At 35.1% G+C, this 17713-nt stretch overlaps 1 protein-coding gene across 2 annotated transcripts in view; it reads right to left on the bottom strand.

Annotated features, from left to right (window-relative positions):
* The window catches only part of CSMD3 (CUB and Sushi multiple domains 3), an 885055-nt gene that overhangs the window by 515777 nt on the left and 351565 nt on the right, over positions 1-17713 (bottom strand). For both annotated transcript variants that reach the window (XM_024572155.3, XM_045181698.2), the window contains 2 exons: positions 14079-14166; positions 916-1040 (listed from right to left, as the gene is read on the bottom strand). In XM_024572155.3, the coding sequence (XP_024427923.2) occupies positions 916-1040; positions 14079-14166 (213 nt within the window). The remainder of the gene's footprint in view (positions 1-915; positions 1041-14078; positions 14167-17713) is intronic.

Raw genomic sequence — 17713 nt, 5'->3', positions numbered from 1 at the left:
TCTCATAGGCATACACACTCATCTTTGACTCTATCTTGCCACTTGCTTTTTTCCTATCTAGTCAGTTGTCAAATAGTTTGTCTCTATCCCTCTACTCTAGTTCTCAAATGTGTCCCTTCTCTGTGCCTCTGCTATCACCCTCATTCTGTCTGAGAGTAATCTACAGGGTGTGGTGAGTTAATGAAAATGTTCTCTGAGGAAGAGAGCTAACAGAATGGGGAGTACTGAGACACTGAAAGATGCAGAGACATCATAGTTACAAATACCAAGAACAAATAAGCAATCAAGGAGCCAGGAGGCTAGGAGGAAGAATTGTTCATTTTCAAACACAGCTTAATAAAGTTGAGGGAAGAAAGGGGCTTCATTTAATTTAGATGGAAATATTTAATTTATAGAAAGGGGTTGGAAGTAAATCTTATCTGCAATTACTGGTAATACGAAAGCTAGAACACTCATTATCCGCCTTACATTAAATTAACTAACGATAGAACCTGTGCTCCAAGTCCACCGCCACCAACATCACTGCTACTGCACACATAAGCAATTAAAATGGCAAAGCATACAAGTGGAGATAGGAGTATGGTTTAATAAATTCCTAACAACCAAATCAATGCCTATACAAGGTAAATTATGATTTTTAAAAAAAAGGCCAAAAAATTACCAGTGCCTTGTATTATATCTTTTATGCTCCAATCCATTGCTATATGCTTATCAGATGGGGAACTCCTTGGAAACCTAACATAGTGGTTTGCATATTACAGATTTTCAATAAATATTGTTAAATACATGAGCTAAAATTTCCTTAAAGACTCCATTACCCCTCAAAGATTTAATTAAAATTTATTCTGTAGAACAAATGTCAAACTATTAAAATGTGTAAAGAGAGCACTTTTTATTTCAAAGACTTTTCTTTACCTTTACATACAGGCCTGTGATCACTCCAAGCAGCAAAAACTTCAGCTATCCGTTGGCAAGTGATGCTCTTAGCGCCCTGCAGGACGTAATCTTCATCACAAGAAAACTGCACGGTTGATCCAAGGCTGAAATTGAACAAAGGATTAAAAGGCAGGATTAGAAGCATATAACATGATGATTAGGCTCCACGGCTACTGGCACTATCCATTAGGTCAAAAATGGTCCATAGTGACAGAATCTTCCTACTGTGAAAAAATATATATTTTAAAATGATTTGAGCAAATATAGAATAAAAGTCATAAACAGATTAATCTATTGTAAAATGATAACCTGCAGATACTGGTAGGGATTGTGTAAAACTGTTGTCAAGTTTAACTATCTTGTTATTAATTGTAGAAGCCAAGGTTAAATAATTGAGTAAGTGTCTTATCTAAAGAAGGTAGTAAATATGAAGCAAAAGATGAACTTCCTAATTTGCATCCAAGTGCTGGGCTCACGCCACATTAGAGTACTTCTCTAGCAGGGGTTCATATGTGTATAGATTTGGACATATATTTGCACATCCATTACTGTATGTGTGCTTATACATATTTAGGGCTGCAAAACTGTGCTGATTGCTCATATAAAATTCACCCACTCTTTACTATCTACCTATTGCAATTTGGATTTTACTTCCCTTCCCACTGAAAGTGAAGTTACTAACATGATCATTTTTAAAGACCCTAATTGATAAAGATAACAATTTTTTTTCCTGAAATAAAAACATGACCACACATTTTCTTTCATAAAAATCCTCAAACAGCAATTCACCTGCAAAATATATATACATGACACAGAAAGCCCTCCATCAGTTAAGTCCCTGGCAACATGCACGCCTCATCTCTAACCCAGCACCACACGTGATGGGCGCTTCTGGCAGCTGACAGTTTCTGCCCCTGCTATGCTCACTGCTCTTGCCTAGAGGGCCTTTCCTGCGCCCTCTCACCCAGCCTGTGCCTGAATAGCTCCTGTTCAGTCCCTGAGCTTATCATGCAGGCGACTGCATGGTCACATTTGTGCTGTAAGAAAAATATCTCTGGAACAATGTGGAGAATGATTTAAAAGGAAGGCTAATAGAGAAAGGGAGGCCAGTAAGAAAATACCTCAAGTAATTTACGCCAAGTGTTGGCAAACTATGTCCCGCAGGCCACATCTGGTCCACTGCCTATTTTTGCACAGCGCAGGAGCTATAAATAGTCTTTATACTTTTGAACATTTGAAAATAATCACAAAAAATAGCCTTTTATGAAATGTAAAAATTATGTTAAGTTCACATTTCAATGTCCATAAAAAATTTTTATTGGAACACAGCCATCCTCTTTCCTTGACATACTAACCTATGGCTGTTTTCATGCTACAATGTCAGGGTTGAGTAGCCACCCTGCAAAGTATACAATGTTTGCTATCTAATCCTTTGAAGAAAAAGTTGACCCACCTCTTGTCTAGGCTACAGATGATAAAAGACCTGAAGTAATGGGTGGCATGGCGAGGAACAAATAGATTTAGTATAGAGAAAAATCTAGGCATTTGAATCTGTTTTTCACTGGAGTCATTTTCTTTCTCTCTCTCTCTCTTTCAAAAATTGGTTTTACTTTAAATATAACAGAAGTTCATGAAAGTGCATTAAAATATACAGTTCATTGAATTATCATGAATTAAATAACCATATAACAAGAAATAAATTATTTTGATAGTTTTCTTGGACTTCTTAATGACTCTAAGTTTTATTTAGACTACCCTGTAGCCTGAGCAGCCTTACAAATTTGCCTAATGGTGAATTTTCTATCTTTTCTTACTTCCCCATCTCCGTAAGTAAAAACTCCATCCTTCTAGTTGAAGGCCAAAACAGCAGAATCATTCTTGACTCATCTTTTTTCCTCTTATTTTTCACATCCACCCCCATGGAACAAATCCTGTTAGCTGCACCTTCAAAATGAAGACCCTAACATTTCCCACCCCTGCCATGTCACCACCGTGATCTAAGCCAACAGTTTCTCATCTGTGTTACGCTGTTTGCTATGTGTTGGTTTCCTGTTTCTGTTCTTGACTCCCTGTAATCTATCCTTAAATAGCATCCATAGCAATCTTTTTGTTTTTTATGTTTGTTCTTATTTATTTATGCGTTACTCTTAGAAGGCCTCATTTTTGACTGGGACTCAGACTTAGAGGTAGAAGCCCTCAGAGAGGACAGCCTACGAATCTGGGCAATTGGTTCCTGGTGTTTTTCTTTGGCCTCCTTCATCCTCTTAGCCAAAAGTTTAGCATATTCTGCAGTCTCTTCCTTGTTTTTCTTAGTACGTTGTTGCTTCAGAACAATGCGCTGGTGTGTGTGTGGCAGACACGTGGGGTAACAAGACACTGAATCTTGGGTACTTCGGTCGTAGGTTTCTTGCCTTCTTTGTTGAAGGGTTTTAAAACTACATATAGACGGACTTCATCTTCTGTAGAGAGGCTGAACAGTTTTCTGATTCTGCCAGTTGTTTTTGGGCCCCAGGCAATGAGGCACAGTAGTATCTCTGAGACCAGGAATCTCTTCCTCTCTTTTTCTCACAAGGACCGAGTTAGGGGGACTGAGATTGGCATCCACAGTGCAACCCCGGACAGATCTGTACTTTCTCTCTGCAGTCCTCCTTGGTCTGTAACAGGAATGTCCCTTGCTCAGCAGCAGGCACACATGGTCATGGGTCAAGACACCCTGCTTCATGGGGAAACCTTGTTTTTCGTTCCCTCCACTGATTCGCACCACGTAACCCTTCTATTCTTCACCCAGAGCATCAGCAGCAACTTCTGTGGCCATATGCTTCTCATCAAAGGTACCAAGTTTGCGTTCATCGTCCACTTCAATGAGTTTCTGGCATCCATAGGCTGGGAAAGAGATGTTCAGCTTCATCTTGACACAGCCAAACACCTCCGAGGCACCACAGAAAGAGGACTCCATTGCAATCTTTTTATGAAAATGGTTCAAATTATGCCATTCCTATGCATCAAACCTTCTAGTGTTTTCCCATTTCACTTAGAATAAAGGAAGTGCCCTTATAAAGGCCTATGTGGTCTGCCCATGTTAATTTTCAGAACACATTTCCTACCACTTTCTCCTTCAATCCGTTCATTAGCCACATTGACTTCTTTGCCCTGGTTTGAAAATATTAAGCATTCTCTTGCTTCAGGGTCCTTACATCACACTTACATCAGTCTGGAAAATGTTTTATCAGGAAGTGCATATCTGTCACATCCTCAATTCTGATTTTTCTTCACATGTCATCTTATTTATAAGTTCTTCCATGACTATTCTCTATATTCCATAATCATCTTCTATATATTTCATTTACACAATATGATACATCACATAATTATTTGTCTACTTGTGTCCCTCATCCTACTAGAAAAACTCCCAGCAATTCTGTCTTTTGTTTTGCAACCTGTCATATATATTCTAATATACTATAAATAAATAAATAAATGCATACATAATTTTGGAGAGTGAATAAATGCTTTTTATAATATGTGTAGTAAATGCAAATATGTATTTTTAATAATGCAAATTCATTAACTGAAACAGCCTAATCCAGAGATAACAAGTCCCTGTAACTGGACACAGTTCCTCGTGGGTAAAATACTTTCTAAGACTATTCAAATGGCTTATAACCCACATGCACTCACCTCCCACCTCCGGACACATTTGGTGCGTTCCAGTAACAGCAAAGGAAGTAATGTGCTTGGAGCACAGAAAATGAAGAAGACGAGGTATAAAATTAAGTTAAAGAAGCAATTGGAGAGTGGGGTCAGATCATTTGTGAATTTGTAGGCCATGGTAAGGATGTTAACCTTTCCTCTTAGGGAATTAAGCAGTAATTGTAGGACTGAGAGACAGAGGAATGACATTACGTGACTTTATGTTTCAGAGTGATAATACCGGCTGCTGCGTAGAAAATAACCTGTAAGGGGCAAAGGTAGAATCGGAGGTAATGGTTACTAACCCACTGCAGCGCTCCCAGCTCTCACGGAGATGATATGATGGGGACTTGTACCATGAGGGTAGTTTTCAGAAACTGATGATGGTAAAACTTTTTTTTCTTAGAATGCCTTAGTATAGGCCTGACCCACAGAAGTAATTTTAATGACTGTTTTCTCACTAACTTAATGAATTAATGACTCTGTAAAGGTTATTCAACTTGTCACAGATGATTGTAATATTCTTGTCTAACCAGGCTCTTCTTGCTAAAAATAATAAATTGCACTTGTAACAAGTATTTGAGCTTTTTTCTTTTGATTATAGCCAACAAATTCACATACCCTGAAGACAGACAACTGGTAATAAGTGCATTGCTACTATACCAAAGACTGGCCAGCGATGGTCTTTGCATCAGACACCCTCCCTTCTACCCAAAGGTTAACGATCTCAACAATGTTTTCTTCAGTCAGTGCACTGGGGAAGTTAGTTTAGAACTGCAGTTAATAGTTTCAGCTGCAGAGTCATAGAGACTTTTGAGACCCCAACTCTTCCCTTTCTAAGCTGTATGGTTTTGAAAAAATACAAATTTCTGGATCTCCAGTGGCGCAATCGGTTAGCGCGCGGTACTTATAAGAAAAAATACAAATTTCTTCAAGCTTCCTCATTGGCTGTGATCACCTAATGCAAGATAATTTACAAAGAACATAGGGATAACATATTTTGAACACTAAACTATCTCTCTCAAACTGGAAATAATTGTGAAAGTCATTAATTTCTTCCCCACTATTAACAGAAAAACTCTTTGCATGATGTCTGCAAGTATCACCATCCAGGATCACAGTTAAATTTCAACACATTCTAGACCTAAAATACAAAAGTACTAAATGTCACAGAGAGGACAAAAATCCGTGAAATAACCAGTCTTTTCAGTAGCACGCAGGCTCAGTAATATCCCGGCAGTCGATATCTTGAACAAGTGCACCGTTTCCTCTTTACGAACAGATTTAACATTTGAATCAAACTTAAAGACCACTTACAACTAAGTTTCATCAAAAATATGTATTTCTAGGAAAGCAGTTACGCTGTAGTGACAATAAAGGAAGGTGAGCTGTACCTACTGTAATTTCTCTGTCATTACTGAAGAGACAGCTAAATAAAAGCCCAGCTAAATAAAAGCTTCCACTTTAGTAGGTTACTCAATCTGATGGCATATTCCAAAATAAATGATTGAACACATTTTTAATATAATTATCAAATCATTGAGCATACGATACGCAATAGCATAGTTTGGAAAACAAACGTTGATCTTCACCACGATTATGCATGTCTATGTTGAAGTGATATTATTAAAAAAAACGATGGTTATTATTGCAAAATACACTATAACAGCAAAGCTCTCAATGAAAGAAGATACACATTTTTCAAACTATATAATATTTTCCTATTCTTACAGAAGACAGCTAATATAATTATATACATAAAGAAATAAAATATGAACGAATATAGAGATAGGAAGGACAAATCATGGTGGCTGGGTCAGAGAAGAGGATTTAAGAATAAAGAACAAGGAATTTTTAGGGCATTATATCAAGAGTGAATTTGGGCATCTTCCAAACCTTGGCTACTGTAAATAATGTTGCAATGAACATAGAGGTACATTTATTCTTCTGAATTAAGGTTTCGGGTTTCTTTGGATACAGATGAGTAAAAGCTGTGATACAGTTACACAATGGAATACTACTTGACCATTAAACAGAAGGAAATCGTACCCTCTGTGACAGCATGGGTGGGCCTGGAGAGTATTATAAGTGAAATAAGCCAGTCAAAGAAAGACAAGCATCATGATTTCACTCATGGAATCTAACGAACAAAATAAGCTAACAAACTAGAAAAAGACTCATAGATACAGAGATCAGACTGATAGCTGTGAGAGGGGAGACTGTTGGGTGTTGGATGAAAAGGTGAAGGGATCGATACAAAAAATTAAAAGCACTGACAACAATACAGTGATTACAAAAGGAAAAGGTGGCAGGTTGGAGAGAATGACGTGGGGACAAGTGGTGAGGGGAAGAGACGTGACTTGGGGTGGTGAACACGCCATGTAGGGTACAGATGATGGGCTGTAGAACTGTGCACCTGAAACCTGTATAATCTTCTTAACCAGGGTCACCTCAGTGAATCTAATAAAAAAGAAAACAAAGACTGAAGTGTATTTAAGTATATTTTTCAATTTTCATTTTTTGTTTGATTTAAATGTACGATAATGTCCTGGATGGTGCAGAAATTCCTCACTTAAAGCAGTTGTATATTTTTTCAAATTATCATTGTACAGGTAGAAATTATCCAGGCATGAAGAATGACCTAAAAATTAAGCCATCTGCAAATAATTTCTAAATTAAAAAAAAATACTAACCATGCAGAAAATAAGTAACAACATTACCATAAAATACCAGTTTAATATCTTTGAAACTAAAATGATTCTCTAAATGTATTTACATTAATAATTTCAAAAATGATTTCATTGCACAATAGAAAATCTGAGGTATTTTTTACTAAAATGACATTTGGAGTAGAAAATTTTTATAATATTTTTCCCACTTAAAATTACACAAATGATTTATGATTATTACACAAAATGTTGAAGTGAAGATTAGCAATAAAAAGGTGAAAATTACTTTAAGCTATACATTGTCAACATATTTTAATGCAACTCCAGAATTCCAGTTCTGTTCATATTCACATTCATAGTTTTAGCCTGCCTTCCTGTGAAAACAGAACAATTGTCTCTTCTAAGAAAAGAGCAATTTCTCTACCTGGTTTTGGATTTGTAGGCCTCTCCTCATCACTTGTGCCCTTAATCATTCTTTCTCTCTCATGAATATTCAACCTGCCATTTTAAGCTGGAAGCTAAAGTGGTATTAACCCACCTATTAGGAAGTTGAAAAAAATTGCATGTTTATATAATTTATTCTAAGGAGATGATAAATTACCTTATTTTTAACTTATTTTGTTTCTGGTTCTAAATTTTATTGATAAATTTTACAGACATTTTAGAAGATTTTCAACATACACCCAAACTCTTCTTCAACAGAGAATAAAATACCATGTTTTTTTTACATGTATTGTTCATTTTACTGTTCTTGTAAAATTAACGCCATGCCTCTACAAAGACAGTATGAGCAGAACCAAGTCTATGTCAAATGCAAGGAAAATCTAACTCAGCATCCATACACCTTAATATTTCAGTCTAATCTAAAGCCTTCTTTGCACGGTTGACTATGAGCAGGCTGGATATTGTTTCTGGGCACCGTGGCTTGTGCGACGTTAAAAGCCATTCAGTACCTCAGTCGACACTGAGAAACCAACTACCCACTCCTACTCCCCGGCAAATAGGCCCTTTATGTGCAATTTAAAGTAGTGCTAGACAGCAGAGTTGCTAACTGTCCCCACCTCTCCAATACTTCTTTTCACTTCGACTTAAATCATATCACTAGGAATAAGTCCTACTGCTTATGGTTTTAATTCATATGTTTATATACTTCTATGAAACAGCACAATAGGTTGAGAAATGGATCAATTCCAAATGGGGTAATATCCTGGAAAAAGGAAAAAGCACCAAAGAAATAGATTACTTAGGAAAAAAACAACAACAACGGAAGAGCACTAAGGGAGTACATTGTTTTTCTTTTTTTCTTTTGTTTATTTTGCTCATTAAATTCCACATAAGAGTGAAATCATGTAGTATTTTCCTTTATCTGACTGGCTTACTTCACTTAGTTAATACTCTTGAGGTCCATCCATGCTGACCCAAAAGGGAATATCACCTTCTTGTTTTATGGCCAAATAGTGTTCCATTGTGTAAATATGCCACAGCTTTTTTGTCCACTAATCTACTGATGGGTACTTAGCTTGCTTCCAAATGTTGGCTACTGTAAATAGTGCTGCAATGTATGTTCAGTGCATATAGTCTTTCAAAGGAGTGTTTTGGGTTTCTTCTTAGGTGAGCACATTAATGTGGATTTTTGTATTGAGAACAGCTCTTCATTAATTAAATAGTTAACTAAGCAAAAACAACAGCCATTAAAATAGTTATAATTCTATACATTCAGGAAAAAATGTAGAATGATTATTATCACAAGTCCTTTACTTTAACTTCCAAAGTTAACTGTGCTTAACTCTTCAGAATCCTTGAAAATCTTTGCTTATTACATCTGACAAAAATACCAAGATTTTAAAATTCAGTATAATTGTGAAAAAAGACAACTCAAGTTGTTACTTTATCTTGATATTTGTTTCTTTTTCTCTGAAGTCTACAAAATACCTTCTTGCCACTGGATGATATCTTTTTTTGGTTGTATTTTATTTACATCTTATGTTCAACATTTCCTAGATTAACTTATATATTAATTGAATATAATTTTGTTTTATAGATGTTTAATCCTTGATAAACAGTGTTTTTATATTACGAGTGAAGTGCCATACAGCTCCATAACCATGTTATAAAGTAAGAATAAGGTACAGGGTAAAATAATAATATTCTTCAATAAATTAGTAAAGAGTACTTTTGATTATTTGCAGTAATAAGAATTAGGAAGTAACATAATATTTCAAAAAATCACAATATAAAGAAACACCTAAGAGCCAAAATAAAGTATATTTTAAAATGTAAACAAATTTTTAAAAATATTTTATTTATTTATTTTTAGAGAGAAGGGAAGGGAGGGAGAAGAGAGGGAGAGAAACATCAATGTGTAGTTGCCTGTCACATGTCCCCTACTGGAGACCTGACCTGGCCTGCAACTCAGGCATGTGCCCTGACTGGGAATTGAACCAGCGACCCTTTGGTTCACAGACTGATGCTCAACCCACTGAGCCACACCAGCCAGGGCTAAACAAAAACTTTTATTCTATGATAGAAATATTTATATGTGGTAAGGCATATCTTAATGGAGATTAATAAACATTTAAAATAGTATTACTTGAAAAAGATATATGTTTGGCATCATTTTTATAGTTATAACCATAGAACAGAGAGTGTTCATGAAATTAGGAATCAGAGTCTGATTATATAATCCCTATAAATCAAAATGTAAAATAAAATAATACGAGAAAACACCCAAAAGTCTGAAAAGTTTTAATCCTGTGGTGTCAGGTTGGTAAGCTTCTTAAAGGTTTCTGCCACATACTGTTTGAGGTTCGCATGTGGGCATCCATAAACTAGGCCTTGCATAGGCACAGTCAATGTAGCCTCAGATTCTTGCACATTATATTAGCTCTACCTGTACCCAGTGCTATTCTACTCCACTTACCCACATAACTGCATTCATGTTAACATGAATTAAGAAATACAATGAGAATAACCTTATTTATCTCTAAGTTTTCAAAGTTTGGGCTATGATAAAATTTTGATATTTTAATATTAATACCCATTAACTGTAAAAAGCCCCCTGAGTGACTGTCACCTTATGTTTAGGAATAGTTGTCATAAAGGAATAAAGCAATTGATGGGGAGGTTTAAAGAGCTGAAATAAGCCAGGCAGTGAAAGACCAATACCATATGATCTCACCTATAACTGGAACCTAATCAACCAAACAAACAAATGAGCAAAACAGAACCAGAGACATGGAAATAAAGAACAAACTGACAGCAACCAGAGGGGAGGGGAGAGGGGGATAATGGGAAAAAGGGGAAGTATCTTCAAAGAACATATATAAAGGACCCATGGACAAACACAAGGAGGGCGAGGGAGGATTGAATGTGGGAGATGGGGTGTGGAGGGCAGGAGAGAGTGGAAGGGGAAAATGGGGACAGCTGTGAATGAACAACAATAAAAGAAGAAACACACTAAAAAAATTGAGTTAATGTCAAGGTAAGAAAACATCCCATAGGCATACAGGTACTGGACCTTGTGAAACACAATGTTGTAAATTATTCAAGGTTATCAGTTTAAAAAAATTAGAATAAATCTTTAAAAATATATTAAGTATTAATATTTGAATAGGGCATTTAGTTTACAAAACACTTTCCTGTATAAATTCCCATTTGATGTAGCAGTTACAAATGTCATTTATTTTCTCAACAAAAAATAAAACTATGAAAGAATATCCCACAATGCATTGTGTGGGCAATATTTAAAGTGCAAAAGGAATACACAAAGTAACTACCTCACTGTTAGTGAATGCTCAGTGATTTGTAGATTGGAGGGACAATTAAGACTGAACACTGACTACCACATTTACCATCTATAACTTCAAACCTATATAGAGATGCTAAAAATTAATAAGAAATTATTGCATATGTTAGTAAAGGAAATTTGGCATATTAAGTTGCTACTACCATACTAAGTGTATAACATAAAATAAACTCAATTTTTCTTTTTCTTTCTAACATTTTATTATTTATCTTTTTAGAGAGACAGAAAGGGAAGGAGAAAAAGAGGGAGAGAAACATCCACCCCACTGGGGACCCAGCCTGCAGCCCAGGCATGTGTCCTGACTGGGAATCAAACCTTGATATTTTGATTCACAGGCCCACGCTCAATCCACTGAGCTACACCAGCCAGGGCTCTCAACTCAATTTTTCGCATTCAGTTTATCAACATTATAACCCACTGAGGAAAATTTCAAGTAGATTGTATTAAATTATCTCTAGTTGCATTATTGCTATAATATTTCATGAATCAATATGCGTTTTATTAAAATAAATCTGCCAAAACAAATGTACCTCAAATATTTCATCGTGTTTTCATGCTGCTGTGACTCTTTAATGAATAAAGAGTGTCTAACTTTTAAGTTCGGTGTGTTTAACTTTTAAACCATTCTCATTTAACATAAATAACTGTGCTATACGGCATTTCTTCTAATACATATACCATAAAATTACATAATCCTGATTAAAATAAAATGTGACTAATGTTTCTTCTTGCAGTAAAAATAACTTTCCAATAGAAAGTAAAACTAAAAACAAGAAATAGTGGTTTAATGAATGGTTGCTATGTCTCAGTATCTGCTTTCTGAAGAATAGAGAGTGATATGGAAATTAGCAGGTAATTTCTGAGGTTTATTTCCCAGGTATAAAATTCAGGAAGGCTATAATAATAGCTATTGTAATGAAGTACAAATAGTTATATAAAATATTATCCAGGAGTGTGTGACAATAAAGGATATTTTAGCAATTCTGAATTGGGCTATGGATTATCCTAACTTTAAAAGAACAATAAGTCCCAGGCATTCTACAAGTGTAGGAGATACAGCACAATTGTAGCTCAGCTAGGACTTACCTGTGTTACTGTAATTGTTAGGGGAGACATGCCCCTGCGTGCATCACCCTCCCCCTGCCTCTGTGCTCTCTCTCCTTCAACTACGAAGTCCGCTGGAGATTATAAAGCACAGAACCAGATATTTACAAATCTCCTGTGTCATACTCTTACTCTGACACAGGAGATTTGTAAATCAGAGAAAAGTTCCACATGATTTGTACAAAGTAGAAACAAGTGAGTGAACTGCTACCTTAAAGCTATTGATTGTATTTGAGAAGTTAAACTTAGAGTAACACAATTATATTATTTTAGATTTTTTTGAAGAATTCCAAATTCTGTCACGGTCAAACTGGTGCCCAGCATGTCAGATTAGTGAGTTCAGGAGTATGAACTAGCGAGGAGTTAAAGACGGTTTTACGCTTGGAGTACGAAGTCTGGAGCTGAGGGAAATCTACAGGACTAGCCCACAGACAGCAGACAGGCAGGCAGAGGTACACCAGGATGAGGCAGGCGAGCCTGGAGAGACTGGCTGACATTTGCAGTGTGGTCGCAAATACCATGGCGTTTGCCTGGACTCTGGCAGCAGGTGCAGAAGTAACTAAGCATTCAAGCAACAGGTATTAGTAACACACAAAATACACGGGCCAGCAGTCATTTCACAGCAGACTGTTCTCTGCTTTTTTATCAGCTAAAATAGGAGTGCTGGGCATGCCAGGTTGCCCCAGTGAATGGACACGCTGGGGCTGGAGTGTGCTTTAAATTTTTGAAGAAACACAGAGATCTATCATTCATTGTGCAAATTACTGGCTGAAGACAGCTCAACATTAGATCACTCTATTTCTTTCACTGACATCATGTCTTTGTCGAGCTGGATTTTCAGTAGCTGCTGTGATAAAAAGCAAGTACCACACCCTTTCACTGGGAACAGGAAATGAGAGTGGTGGTATTCAATGCAATTCCAAGTTCTGAGAAGTTATGAAGTGCCCAACTATGCCAAGCCGTTAGAACATGAAACCCTAAGACAAACTACTTAACAAATGCACATGGTAGGTTTTTCTTTGGGCCCGAGGAGACATGAAAAAATGACTGAAATATTAAGAACACTGTGATCCTAAACAGCCTGGAATTTTTTACTGTGCTAAAACATTATACTCCACTTTATAGGTCTATTTCTTTTTGTACAGCATTGTTTTTCAAAGTGTGTCCTGAAGGGGGAGGTTGTTACTTACTCAGACATACTGACCACACTCAAATGTCTAAAGGTGAAGATCAAGAAACTGTATTTTTTATATTGAAATTTTTAGATAATTCCAAGCAATGAAGAGGTTTGACCACAAAAACTTAGTGGTTAGCTGGGAATATGGCTCAGGTGGGCATAGCAATAAAGCAAGTACTTTGTGTGAATATATTTTAGAAATAATAGCTATGATTAGCTATCATGTGGAAAGCTCTACAGAGGTTACATATTGCTTTCCAGATAGAATGTAAGATCTCTGGGATATAAAATAAGGGGCCATTCATGGTCTGGCTGCTTCCTACCTTTACAGCCCTCTCTTCCACAATCTGCACCCATCTTCATCACGGCGACCTCTGTGACCTCTTCTCACACATGCGCACCACACCCTCCAGCAGTAGAATCAGATACAAACGCCTATTCTTCAAATCCAAATGCCGTGATTTTCACTTAGTGCAAGATGACAAATTAATCGTTTAATTTCCAAATGTGCTCTCTGATGTTATCCAATTCGACAGTTGAAAATGATGGAATGTTATTAATAGTACCATATCAATAGAATCTAGCTGCTATAGTTGTAAGTCACTGTGTCTTCATCTCCATATTATTAGTTATTTTTAAAACTTTATATTAAAATAAACTTTAACAAAATAATGAAATAAACAATTAAAAATATTACCTAAAATCTGATCCAACTCTCTTCCCATTTTCTGGTTCACCTGGATCTGGACATAAATTGGAAGCTGTTTTAATACCTCCTTCATTTACTGTAACAACAGAAAAGAGAAAAAGAAAGAATCAAAATACATATAATTAGAAAATTAAGGATACTAATATAAAAGTTTACATAAAATATATTCTTATATATATAGTTTTACAATTTAAATATCAAAAGTTAAAATATAATTCTATAACCCAGTAATGACTACAAATGATTTTTTTTTATTTTGGATCTACAAGCAATTAAGTTTGATATCCCAATTTAATGCCATATTAACATGAATATTAACACTTCAACAGTTAACAGTTAATTTTTCATTACTGTCAAAATTGTGAAGTCCCTGGAAATGCATTCCCAGGGCACGAATGCCAGAGTTTCCATGCTATTGGCAGTAAAGAAGTCATCAGTTCTAATACTGTCAACTGGGACCTGTTATTGTTAAAGTTGCAATAGAAAAATAAGGCCCTATGAAAAAAGTTCAAGGTTATTAGTACTTCTTATATGGTCTTTAACAAAGCAATTTTGTCTATAATGCCAAAGTAAACTATGGTACAAATTACCTAGTATGTCCTAGAATTATAACAATAAAAACTAAAGTAATGGCTTTACCTTCTAGAAATTTTCATGATGTTTTACTTAGCCATTGTACTCATTTTCAGGATTTTTTTCAGAATACCCAGTTAACAAAAGATTAATTAATATTTTTAGTAAATGTGATCACATTGGATAAATAAATTCCCAAGGTAGAATTTCTAATGGGAAAATCATTAAACCAGATAGTTCTGAAACATTTGAGTGATACTGTTTTACAAATTCAACTGTATAGTAAGTAGGAGAATAACTACTCTTTTGCTTTTTTAAATTATATTTTATTGATTATGCTATTACAGTTGTCCCTGTTTTTCCCCTTTTTAACTCTCCACCAAGCCCCCCCATTCCCTCTGAGAATCCCCACACCGTTGACCATGGCTATGGATCATTCATATAGGTTCTTTGGCTATTCCCTTCACCTTCTTTCAACCTTTATCAATTTAACTACTTTGGCTTTAAGCGGTAAAAATACAATGCAATATCCAGATGATGTATTATGGAATTGTACACTTGAAACCTACATAATTGTATTAGCCAATGTCACCCAGATGAATTTAATTATTTTGAAAAGATAATAATAGGGTCTGAATAGGGATTTGAGAAAGAAAGAAATATAAAATTTGCAATGGTTCCCATCTTACACTATAGATTAGAATCACTATGGAGCTTTTCTTTTTTTCTTTTTTAAAGAATAAAGATGAATATGTCTACCTCTAGATATTCTAAGGCATTTATTCTATGGTAGGACCTTGGGCATCACTTTTGTTTGTTTGTTTATTTGTTTTTATATATTTGTTTTATAATGTAAAGCCGATGTGGAGAACCCCTGGATCCCGCATCGTTTAGTAAAGAATGGTCAATGTGCTCAAATCAATTTATCAGATAACAAGAGAGCTGTCAGATCATGGCCCAACAGTGGTGGCTCTAACCAAATTGTGACATTTCTAATTCTATATTAAATTGTACTTTTGTGCCCTTCATTCTATAAAAAGCACTTTCCTAAATAGCCCCAGCAATACCCTACTGCCAACTTTATTACACACCCACTGGTCCCTGCAAATTCTGGAATATTTATGCGTCACTTTGTCTGTTGATTTGCTATTTAATTCCATTTTACCTTTCTATCTGACTGTGTGTGTGAGAGTGTGTGTGGCTATTCTGTTACTTTGGCTGATATCACATATAGGGGGCAAAAGTCACTCACCCACGATTGTCCATATTTTATATTTCTTTCATAGTCTGAAACATTACCTCATTGTTAATGACTCCCAATCTATGGTTTTGTCATCTTTTTTCAAGTTCTTTTCTTGTTCTCTCAATGACTTATAACAAAATTCCTAATGTCATCTCATGTGCCTGCTCATATTCACCCTAATCACAGATGCTTTTGTGACTCTATCATTGTTCATCTCCAAACCTTCTTGAGTGATAGAGGATGAAACTTCCTCAAACACAGTTCTTATTACTGTTTAGTCTCCTATTATTCTAGAGATCTAGTATATCCATTGTATTTCCCACTAGTCATCACAATACACCCACAACTCAAGTCCAACGGATGCTTTATCATCCTGCAGTTTCACTGATCAGCCTTCCTCAGTCCAAGCTTTGTCTCCATGTTTTTCCTTTCTTCCAAATATCACAGTCCTATTTAATTTTCAAGACTCATCTCAAGTACCATTTTTTAAAAATAAAATACAATCTCTCTTTTTCCCAGATTATTCAAATCCCCCTTTTTATAATCATTTTATCATATTAAAATTTAAAATCATTTTATCATATTATAAAAGAGTACTTTTACATTCTTTAGTCATATGTACAAAACATTATGTCCCTGATAAGGGGAAAACATTATTATTTTAGTATACCCACAATGCCTAAATAGGAGTTAGTAACTTCTCATTAAATATGCCCTAGTTATTTGATTAAACTATATCTTGTATATCGTTTTCAATGAGTCATGTATTTTCTATGGGCAGCACCATCTTTCCTATTTTTAAATGGCTTTTGTAAATATTGTATTGTATATTATTAAAATGTGACTTTTGAACATGGCATAGAGATAAGGAAAATAAGTGGCATGACTACACTTACCTACTTTATTATATTACAATATATACCAGATTATAGTTTAATCTAGAAGTACTCTGTGAATGCATTATTAAAAATAAAAAATAAAAAAATGATTCTTTTTCATTTCATTATTGCCTCAAAAATGGTCTAGGTCATATCAGTTTTTACAATAGCTAACACCTACATAACACTAACTACGTTATCAGGAGCTATTTTACATTGATCTTACATGTATCAACTTATTGAATCTTCACAACAATCTTAAGTGTAGCTACTAATATTATATACTTCCTACAGGTGAGGAACTGAGGCGTGAAGAGATTAGAAATTTTTCCAAACTCATAGTGATAGTTAATGCTTTAGTTGAGGTTTAAACCTTGGCAGATTGATTCAAGGAATCCTACTATTAACGCTTTAGCCCTATATCCTGTCTAGAAATCTCAGTAGGACAAAACAGCATCATTAATTAAAATTCAAAACATATTTAAGACATTTCATCTTAAAATGCAAAGAATAATTATAAGGCAAAAAATTTCTGCGTTCTGAAGAGAAACCAGAGTATGAAAATGCAGAGAATAATTATAAAATTCACCATTTTCACTTAGTTAATCCCAGTTTTTATGATTTTAATTCTCAAATTATTTGTGTTTATTTGAAACTGTCCTTTAAACTGTTGTTTTTAAACATCTGTGATATAGGGAAGACTTCCCAATTTAAAATGTAAAGACAATCGAACACCTCTGTACAATACATGTATTTAAAGTTCATTAATTAAAAACATTTACAACAGAAAGATAAAGGACAATGTATAGTAGGTTATTTCTCTGATATTTAGATATTTTATAATTACCCATAGTTAATGATGCCAAGAAGTTCAAATGAAGTTAGTACTCTTTTTAATCAGCAGCTTGCACTATATAATGCTATTTAAG

The sequence above is a fragment of the Desmodus rotundus genome, chromosome 8 (genome assembly GCF_022682495.2).
Source record: "Desmodus rotundus isolate HL8 chromosome 8, HLdesRot8A.1, whole genome shotgun sequence".
NCBI lineage: Eukaryota > Metazoa > Chordata > Mammalia > Chiroptera > Phyllostomidae > Desmodus > Desmodus rotundus.
This window is presented reverse-complemented; position numbering and strand designations above follow the sequence as displayed.